At 41.9% G+C, this 10,925-nt stretch overlaps 1 protein-coding gene across 8 annotated transcripts in view; it reads left to right on the forward strand.

Annotated features, from left to right (window-relative positions):
• The first annotated feature begins 1,199 nt into the window (after positions 1–1,199).
• NR2C2 (nuclear receptor subfamily 2 group C member 2) overlaps positions 1,200–10,925 on the forward strand; it is a 39,543-nt gene continuing 29,817 nt past the window's right edge. For 2 of the 8 annotated variants that reach the window (XM_053953432.1, XM_053953435.1), the window contains exons 1-2: positions 1,300–1,474; positions 4,609–4,692. In XM_053953432.1, the coding sequence (XP_053809407.1) occupies positions 4,633–4,692 (60 nt within the window). In that variant the 5' untranslated portion in view covers positions 1,300–1,474; positions 4,609–4,632. Of the gene's footprint in view, positions 1,270–1,299; positions 1,475–1,761; positions 1,808–2,458; positions 2,842–4,606; positions 4,693–5,961; positions 6,062–10,925 lie in introns of those variants that run through there. The other 6 variants (XM_053953434.1, XM_053953433.1, XM_053953438.1 and 3 more) reach the window with 6 other exon arrangements.

Here is a 10,925-nt window from a genome sequence, read left to right on the forward strand (position 1 = left end):
GCAGAAACAAGGAAGATGGAGGAGACAAAGCCTCCTGCCTTCTAAACCTTTCCTCAACTTGCCCATCAGGAAACACTGTGGGGGGGAGCCAGCCATTCATATTTAGCTTTAGCATTTTCCATTTTTCCTTTCATTCAGTCACACTTTTATAGTATATTTTATGAAGTTAAAAGAAAAATCTGCTTCTAAAGGTATGCACATGTCCATATTTTGAGAATTTGAAAATTCTTCATGTATTTAACATTACAGTAATGAACACCCACAATGAAGACATCTTTGAAGCATTTTCCTTTATTTGTGTATTGCAAAAACATCTGCACATCACATGGTTTAATAATTCCTGTTCTCTGAAAGTAACACTGTAATTCGTAGGTCTAGCACATTAATCATACCCTTACCTCAAGGAGCCAGTTCTTAGAAAAAACTACAACCTTCCAAAAAAAAAAACCAACAAAAAAAAAATCAGCATACTGACTGTGTAACTATTCAGTCAACAGCACCTCTTGTTTCTGATTCTTGCATTCAACTGCTAGCTCTTCCATATGTTTTCTTTCAGGCGTTACCTTATTCATCTAACTGCTCCTTAAATTACTTCTGTAAAAATTATTAGACTCAAGGGAAACCTACTAGAAGCATTAAGATAAGAGTAGGTTAAGAAATAGCTAGTTACGAGGGGGTGAACATCTGATAGCCTGTGAGAAGACAAGCACTGAAAGGTGGTAAACTCCTAAACCACCTCAGCTACACCCAAACCTGTTTTGTGCCTATCATTGTGTCTTTGAAGGCACAACATACCTCACAGCCAGCTTTGCCTTAAGAGCCCTAATCAATGACATTGACTTTACAAAATTAAATAAAAACTCGACAGTCTGGCGGCGGCGTTTGTGAGCGCTTGCTCAACTGTGAGCACACCTTTGATTGCATCGTCAGCGAGAATCATACCATACTTCTTCAGCAAGGTACACCTGGAACATCAATACCATCAGCGCAGTGGACAGTCACCGCCAACCCACTACCTCGGGCTTCCAGCTCCTGAGGAGCCTCCCGAGCGAGATGGACAAAGGCGGTGAACGTACCTTCCCCTCGCTGCCCCGGAGGCCAGGTTCCTCCCGGCACTTCCCCGGCCCGGCCGGAGCGGTGCAGGGCTCGGAAGGCCCAGGTAGCCCGGTAGCCCCTCCCCGCCGCCGGCCCCGCCCCGCGGGGGATGGAGGGGCCGCGGCCGGGCTGCCGCTGGAAGAGGAAGCGGGGACGCGCTACCGGGCGGCGGCGGTAGGGTCACGAACTCTGACCTGTCACAGGGCACGGCACACGTAACAAAACACCCCCGACCCCAACACAGCCCCGGCCCCCTCCCCTCCGCGGGCCCCACAGCCCCTTGCAGCCCCCGCGGGGGGAGGGAGGGCCGCTGCTGGGCACCGGCCTGCCCGGGCCCGGTCGGGTCACCGCCACTGCACCTTTGGCGCCCATTCCTGAGGTAAAAAACATTTTTTAAAATTGAAGCGGCCTGGTGGGTTTGTCTCGTGGGGGCCAGGATGAGGGAGGGGGCGCGGGGAGGCGGCAGCGGGCCCTACTCTGGACACCCCCGCGAGGGGAGGGGTGGGGTGACGGTGGGTTTAGGGGAGGGGGATTGCACGGCTCCGGTATTTGTCTGGTAAGCGAGCACCAGCCGTGGTCTGGCCTGGTCTACAGCTCCTGGAGAGAGAGGAAACGACCATTGTGGCGTGCTGGGTCGATCGGCGGGGCAGTCCGGTGCCGGAGCCGCTGGTTGCAGCGTGGGCCGGCTGAGGTCGGGGCTGGTCCGGTCGCGGTGAGCAAAGTCTGCTGTCCAGGGGGTGTAGGGCGATTGTCGCGGCGATAACGAGCGCGGGACACACAGACACAGAAGATGGAGTCTGAGCGGGCGGAGGCGGCGGCTTGAACCCGACCCTTTTACCTTTGCCACCGGGAGGGCGGAGGGGAGGGGGCGGCGGGTACTTTGCATACGGGGCTGAAACCGCCGCCATCTTACCGGCCGCTTCCTCACTGCCATGCCTAGGCCTCCTCTAGGCGGACACAAGGCTGTACCGGAGGGGAGGGGAAGGGGCCTAATGGCGGCGGCAGCAGCCCCGCCTGGGCTCTGGCGGGCGGCCAGCGCCGCCATCTTGTGCTCAGTGAATCCCCGGGGGGCTCTCCCTCTGTTCGAGGGGCGGTACCGCCACCATTACAAGCGGGCGGCTAGGCCAATGGGCGATCTGCGGGGGAGCGCTGCGCCTGTCGTGAGGTCATTGGTCGGGCCGGGGGCGTGGTTTGGCGGCGCGCGGCGGGGAGCTGCCGAAGGCTCTTGAGCAGCGGACGGGGCGTGGCACAGCCAATGAGGGCGGGCGGCGCGCGCGGTCAGCCAATGGGGGCGCGGCAGGCCCGGCGCGGCCCGGCCGGGGACGGAGCGCGGCCGGCGCCGCTCGCGGGGCTCCTGCTCGCTCGGCGGTGTCCGGGTGTGGGCGGGCCTCGTGCCGCCGGGACAATGCACCGGAGACTGCCGGCAGGGCGGTACCCGCTTCTCGCTCGTCCCGCCGATGGCGGCCTGCTGGAGGCCGCTCGGTGTAGCCGAGTCGAGCGCACAGCGTAAAGAACCTCGTTTCATTAAGACAAAGGAACAAATTTCAAGAAGTTTGAATGTGGCCTTTTGCCGTGTCTTGTCAGTAGGGGCATACCCTTGGAACCTCTCAAGTAGAATTTATGACTTGCTTCTGAGGTTGCGCTGCAGCTTAGGGAAAGATTAGTGATTCTACCCAGTGTTTTGGACAGCGTATACTGAGCTGGCTGCCACCCTATTATGCTGAAAATAATTTCCTGGTGCTCAAGGTGCCTCTTCCTAGTTTTTTTTTTTTTTTTAATTTCACCTCTTGTGTTGGTTTGGGGGGGTTTGTTGTGGTTGCCTTACAAACTATTGCTCGGGGCTTTTGCTAGGGAGCTGATTTTGCCTTCTGGGAGTTGACACCATTGAGAAACTTGGCATGGCTGTGTATGGTCTCTGTGCTCAAAGCTGGATTTGATCCGATAGCCTCATCTTGAGGTTCTTTTATGAAGGTCGAACGTACAAAAAGCCTTGGTGATAACACCAACAACAGCACATATGTCAGACTCATTCTACAGCAAACACTTGCGTTCTGTGTCTTGGAAAAGTACTGTTATGAACTAAGTATCTCATCTGAAGGGCTTCTGTCATCATAAAGTGCTAAGAAAACAGCATATTATGAGCATATGATTATGCTTCTTGTGCTTCTTGCTGAATATTAAAAAAAATAAGAGGAAACACTGAAAAGGAACCATTGAACAACTGAGAAACCATCCATAAGCTGAGTTTGGTGGAAATGGTTCATAGTCTTGATCAAGTGCAATACTTCAATAAAGTAATGACAAGCTGTAAGAGAACCTAGCATAAATACAAATTCCATGGGGATGTCTCAACTTTGATTATGCATTGTTACAAATAATCTTTACTTGACAGATACAAAATTACTTTCATATTTGTCGCAATATAAGTGAATCCATTTAACGTAATGAATTTTGAATATTTAAGAATGTTAGCTTTGTAGAAGTTACATTTAAATGGGTGCTACAGACATGCATACATTTTTCTGTTACCTGTGTTGCTATTGTTTCCTTTATTTTTAAATTTTATATTAAATGACTGCTTTGCAGTTTTAAGGAGGTTTCCGGTGAAACATCAAACGAGCCAGCATTCAGGAATGCCTTTTTACTACGTACACCTGGATCAGAATCTGAAGTCTAGCTCTGTAATTAGCAAGTCACAATTAAAAACTGAATGCATTAATTGAAAATCTTAATTAAATTTACCTTTGAAGAAATACACCCGTAATAACGATAATTAAAAATACATTGGAAATGGTTTTTAATTGTTTGTCTTTGATTTCTTTGTATTTTTTTAACCCCTACAGTTCAAGGTGGAGTTACTTGGAATAGGATAAAATGATTCTGTAGTATTTTCTTCTCATTGTGATAATAGTATCACATTATAATAAAGAAATAGTTTAAAGAATGGAAGATACATTTTAGATGTAATTGTTCATTTCCCTTATTGTATAAGATTACTCTTATACAATACAAGAATATGGATGAACTTGGTGGTTTGACAGAACGACTCAGTGAAATTTTATGCCGAACAGCATTCTTAGCTTGCTGCTCCCTGGTTCAGCATGTGGCAAGGTTTCTCTGGCCTGAGCTGAGGAAAGTGTCTTTGAGGTCTATGAGTTGCACAAACTGCATTAGTACTTGACTTTGAAATTAGTCCTTTCTCATTTATGAAATTAACATCTCTTCTTTACAGCTTAAATAAAGGAGTGGAAAAAGTATATTAGAGGCTTAGTAAAGTAAAAAAACAACTGTACCTCAGCAGTTTGAACAGCATGGTTCCAGTATGCATGTCCCATATGTATATATATGTGTGTATGTATATGTGCACACACACACATCAATGGCATCTTCTTTTATTTGCCAGATATTTCAGAATGGTAAATTTTTAAAAAGTCATAGCAGAGCTTTCTTTAATACTAAGAAAGAACCCAAACTTTTGTGCCTGATAGAAGTTGCTGGCATCTTTCCAAACAGGTTCTCTAATGGTCTTGTTTCACCATGGCAAGCAATATGGAGGTGCTGGCTCAGCAGGTAGTGGAGACTCAGCAGGTGGCTGAGGTGAGTGACAGATGATATCACAAGAGTTGGTATATGAGATTTTGAAATTAAAAACTTATTAGGGAGTCCCTACTGTTTACAATTAAGCATAAATGGAACAGAAGATCTTTAAAGAAAAGTGCTGCTTTACACTTGGGGACAAGTATGAAACCAGTGCATCTGGGACACATTTTGTTCACCCTACTTTGTTCTTGTGGCCCCCATATGAAGAATGCAAGTAGAAAGTTCAACATGAGCTATAGAGAAACTTGGCTGTATTATGAATTGTTTAAAAAATTAATACAGCAAAATTTCTTGTCATTTGATCATTAGATTGACAATTTGGGACATGGAATGCTTCTGCACCTAACTGGAATTGTAATCTAGCTCCACCACAGTATTTGAAGTTACCTGTTTTACTTATGTGCTATGGTGAATTTACAGCAAGGTGGTTAACTTAAATCAGTTTTTATATTTTGTGCCTACACTTAAAAGAAAAAAAGTGCAAAACCTACTTAAAGTGATATTAAGTGATGTCTTGATGCATATTCATTGAAGCTTGTATGCTCAACAGCTAAAAAGTTTAAATCAACTCATAAACACAAACTGCAAGTGTTCATGGCCATAGAAAATAATTTATCTCCCTCACTATGCAAACTTCAGTCAAAAAATAAACTAGATCTTTTGTCCGATTAAAATTATTTGGTTTAGTAACCTTGAAGTTTACTGTGATTTTTCGTATGGTTATGTAATGAAGGGATTTAATAAATAATAAAGGGCAAATGGGCTGAGAGACCTCTGTAGATAAGGCCACTTTTCAGACATTAGTTTGGAGTTTTCTTTCACCTATTGAGCCAAGATTACGCCTGTATATTAAAAATATTTTTAGTTCAAGAATAAGTCCTATATAAGAAGAAAATATAAGTTTAATTCTGTTTTTAGAAGTGGATTTGAGATTCCCTACTTAGAAGTACATTTTTAAAAAAGAAATTTCATTCTTTTTAGCATGGAAAATGGCATGGTGCGTGTCCTGGAATTAACATCTATGGAATAGTTTCAAAAAACTTCCTAAGTTTCACAGTGAAAACCAACAGAGATTTTTCACTCTAGTTTTCTGTACCAGGTATAAATTTGGCAAGCTGCATTTTTTAAAAAGACTTCCAAATATACTTGGAAAGAGAAACCTGTAATGGAAATACTGACAAACTTTATACTATTTTGGTATAGGTTGGGTGCTGTAATAACATCTAAAGCACATAAAATATGTGACATTTGTAATTCCTCGTGCAGGAAATGCACCGTGGTAACATAGTGTGATGGTTGTATCATGCCACTGGAGAGATCGCTCCATCTCAAGAGTGTATGAAGCTCTGTGATTTCTTCCTGGCCGGTGGGTAAATAGAGGGCTTCATCTCTTTATAGTATTCAGCTGCTGCTTCAATGACATGCCTGTCCACTGCGTAACACCATGAAAACTTTGTTCATGGAAAACCAGTTGTAAGCAGCATTATCTCATTAGGAATTCATTAATACTATGACCATGTTAATATTGAATCATTTCTGTATGAATGGCTGGCTGCCTGCTATTTTTGTTTTCTGTCAGATAGTTTTTAATACAGGTAAATGCATCACACCGCAACAATACATAACTAGTTTTCTTTAAATATGCTAAAATTCTATATTTGTACTCACCATATCTTAGAGAAAATGTAGAATCAAACTTGGCACTGGCTTCAGAAAATGAGAGACTTTCGGAATATCAATTTTTTGGATGAAAATTAAATGGAAGAAGGGGGTCATTGATGATGCATTGAATTTCAGGTTATGAACTGTAAGAGAGAAGTTGCAACTGGATAATCTAATGCATATATTAGCAGCTTTACCTATATTGGCATCACCTTTTCAACATAACTGCCATGTATGTAGTGCGTGAGTTTATTGAGAACTGCTATGCCAAGCACCAAATCGGACTGTCATGCAAGTAGGCTACATTGTTTCACTTTCTTGAGCAAGAGTTCATCAACGGAATGTTTCACAGAAGTTGCTGAGTGCGCTCCAGTGTTGCATGTATTTTTGTACTTATTCTATTTTTAGGACTTTTAAAAATTGTTCTTGTAATGGTTTCAAATGGTTTCACTGCTTTTGCTTGCTTCTGCTTTATATAGTGTTGCTTGTTTAAATTTTTTTCCAATTGTGCATTTCTGAACAGATTGGATGAGAGTTCCATTTTAGTGTTTGAAGTTGCCATTACTTACAGTTCATGAAACTGAAGAATGGAGAGCAGCTAGGGGATTCAGAGGGGATTTCAGCAGTTTCTCCTCATCCTGAGCAGCTTTTGAAAGCAGGAAAAATACTTATGCCTTAATGCAAAATTAAGTAATGCTGTTTTTCTCAAGTATTTATTTAGTACTGTCACTGTGCAATATGCAAGTGGCCTAGGTGCAGTCCCAGCACCAGCTTAGATCTGACTTAAATACTGTTTAAGAAAAATGTTTGTTTTTAAAGTGGAGGTGCATTCCCTGTGTAGTACCTGTGATTTTAGTGCAAAATGTAAAAAAAAAATTAAACAGAGCTGTCATGGGCAGGGTGGGGGAGAGGAAGGGGAGGGAATGGGTGGTGGCGGTGGAAATAAGGTCTATTTCATCTTTCCAACAGCAGCTCTGGTGTAACCAGGAATCATTTTTAGTAGTTGCTAAAACTGTCCTTGGCCAGCTCTCTGGCAGCCACAAACCATTCCCAGTGCATCCTTTTTCCTGTCAGAGGCTACAGGGAGAGAGTCACATGAAGTGACTGTTGGGCCCTGTTCTTCCTGGATCTTGTTTATGCCAGCTGCATTGCTGGAGAATTTTGAGTTGCTTTTAGTTCCCTCAGTGTCCTGATAGGAAACTATCAAAGTCTGGCGCCTTTTGGAAAGCATGTTTTCCCATGGAGCTCAAAAAATACTGGATATCTTTGTCACATAAGATATTTTTTTGACCCTCTTCAGACATCTCTGACATGTTACATCATAAGTAGTTCTGCAGTTCAGATTTTGGTCCAGATGAAGACAGTGTGCTGGAAAAGGAGAGTGGAAACACTGTTGTTCTGATGGAACAAGTTTTTACTTTGTTTTAAGAATTAATTAAGAGTGTCATAAGACCCTTTATATTTCATATTTTATTGCTATCATTGGTTACTTGCTCATTTCTGATGATTTTTCAAAGTGGAGTTTTGATGCAAAATCTTCTCAAACAATTTTTGGTTCAAATACAGCTTTTCTCAAGTTCCTGTTAACAGTAAAAGACCTAGACATACCATGAGCCTGAGAGGTATCTCACAGAAAGTGCAAATGGGAGTAAGATCATATCTGGTTTAGGCAGTTTGGCAGCATTTGAACTGAAGACTGTTGCCAGATGTGGCATAGCTGCTGGTGTAATAGAAGTGTGGGGTGTTACATAAGAGGTGGTCTGAGATTTTCTTTAGCATGCAGATGTGCCAATTGCAGTTTCTTCTGTGATTGTTGCCTTTTTATGTGCTATCCAAGATCTTGCACTGGCATCTTATTAGGGCAGTTAAACTAGAGTTCTTTTAGTGGTGAATTCAACTTTAACTGCCATCCTACAAAGTACCACTTGGGAGAGATCAGGAGAGCTAATTCCAAAGAGAATAATTGAAAATTTTTTTAGATGTGTCTTTAGCCTGTGAAAGAAATATATCTGGATATACATTTTTTTTGTAACAACCTATTATTAATTTAATAGCTAAAGATATTCATTAGGAAAAATATCTATGGAAGAATAAGTCTTTCTGATTTGATTTGAATTGCAGGTGTAAAACTTGGTACCATATTTTTCATTGAAATTCTTCTGTTGTTTTATGTGTGCAGTTAAAAATTTTTGTTCTGTGATTGCTTAATTATGCTTTAATTAATATAGGAAAGAGAATATAAATTATTGTCTCTGAAATTGATTTACACATAATGTATTCAAGTAATACAATTACTTTGGCTTTTACTGGAGTGAATATAGAAAATGTTTTTCTGCTTAAGTTAGAAAATATTAGAGGCTTTAAAAATTTCTCTCTATGTGGCCAATGGATTATTCCTTCAATTTATTTCTCAGATATTGCTTTTATAATCAGTGTGGTAGGGGGAAATAAGCTACAGAAAGTATTGAAAATTTGGTTAGTCAGGACGAATATTTATTATATATGTACATATGCTCGTACAAACACACATAGATGCATATGAACATGATGGGCAAATAAGTAAATTACTGTACAAACATGACTATATGCTTATGAAGAAACCTTATTTATTTCTAATGTCATAAAATAAATGCTTGGAGAAACTTAGCTTCAAACTACTGATTTTATATATACATATATATTTTATATATATACACCCATCTACTGGAATTTTAATATGATTTCATCTAAAATTTAGAAACTGAAAAAGTAGAAAAAAATAAGGTAAATATGCAATTATATATATTTATGTTTAAAAGGGGGAAAATTATAATAATTTAAACAGAAAAAAAAGTTAAATTTTGCTAGCCTTCAAAATGCACCTAATTGCCAAATACTTGGTTTTAGTTTAATGATGAAAGAGGTAGATGCATATGTGTTTAAGTGTATTTTTGTATTTATTGAGCTTTGTGCAGATTTTCTATGTCACTTAAGGCAAATCATTATTAGTTTCTATAAACTTCAGCATATGAAATTATTGCTAGTGGTGCTAGTGGTACTTACTGGTTTGAGAGCCCAAGCAATTATATTTTAGATACAAGTAATACTTTCTTCTACACTAGATCACAGTTAATTGACCTAACATTTACGGTGTACCCCTGCTGTAAATACACTCCCTTAGATAATTATGTATAGAAACTATTTTTAGAGAGATGTACAATATATGATTATATTTTCTGTCAAGTGCTTAATTTTAATAGTGAGCATATTTCTGTGCTATGGAGTCCTTGAAATTAGAAGAAAATACCAATGCTACTTAGACAAATAAGTTATTCATTTGCTGCAGAATCTTTTGTAGTGGAGGTCCACTGGATTTTGTTGTTTATTGTTGTTAGTAAGTTTATTGTTGTAAAACCTGTCAAGTACATGGTCACTGTCTCAAAACTTCATGTACCATAACAAATTTAACTTTTGAAAATCATAAAAATATTTTCTGTTTTCATCCATTTGTCAGCTTTCACTGCAGCCTCATAAAAATGTTTTGTTGTGGAATGATTTTTTAAAGCTAAAGATGCTCTACAGGAAATATAATGGATTTTCCTTTCAATTTTGCTAATTTAAATTAATTTTCCTAAGTGAGATCACATGGCACACACAGGACCAGGGAATCAGGCCTAGCTAGTGTGGGTTTGGGAAAGGCAGGTCCTGCCTGACCAACCTGATCTTGTTTTATGGTGAGGTGACCCACCTCATGGATGAAGTAAAGGCTGTGGATGTGCCTACCTGTATTTCAGCAAAGCCTTTGATGCTGTCTCCCAGCACTGCCTCAGAGAGGCTGCGGCCCATGACTTGGACAGGTGCATCTTTGTGGGGTTAAGAACTGGCTGGATGACTGGGGCCAGAGAGTGCTGGGGAGTGGTGCCACAGCCACTATTCAATCGCTACTGGGGTTCCTCAGGGCTCAGTTTTGGATGACCTGGATGAGGGGATTGAGGCCAAGGCCAACAATGTCAGGTTCAACAAGGCCATGGGTCCTGCTGTTGGGTCACCACAGCCCCACACAGTGCCCCAGGCTTTGGGCAGGGTGGCTGGAAAGCCACTCAACAGGAAAGGACCTGCAGGTGCTGGTCGACAGTGGCTGAATGTGAGCTGGATGTGCCCAGGTCACACAAGAAGGCCAGTGGCATCCTGGTTTGGATCAAGAACAGCATGGCCAGCAGGAACAGGGTAGTGACTGTTACTCAGTACTGGCCACTGGTGATGCCACCAATTCTTGGGGTCAGTTCTGGGCCCTGCGGTGCAAGAAAGACATTGAGGGGCTGAACTGTGTCCAAAAAAGAGCAAAGGAGCTGGCGTGTCAGTCATTGAGGAGTGGCTGAAGGAGTTGGGTCTGTTAGGCCTGGAGAAAGGAAGGCTTAGGTGGGACCTTTTCAATCTCTACAACTCCCTGACTGGAGGGTGGAGTCAGGTGAGGGACAAAAGGAAATGGCCTCAAATTGTGCCACATGAGGTTTGGGTTAAACATACTTTGCAAACCCAGAAAACGATGTGGCTGTTCAGTTCCAAAATGTTTAAAGAATTTCCATGCA

This window comes from Vidua chalybeata, chromosome 12, assembly GCF_026979565.1.
Source record: "Vidua chalybeata isolate OUT-0048 chromosome 12, bVidCha1 merged haplotype, whole genome shotgun sequence".
Classification (NCBI taxonomy): Eukaryota; Metazoa; Chordata; class Aves; order Passeriformes; family Viduidae; genus Vidua; species Vidua chalybeata.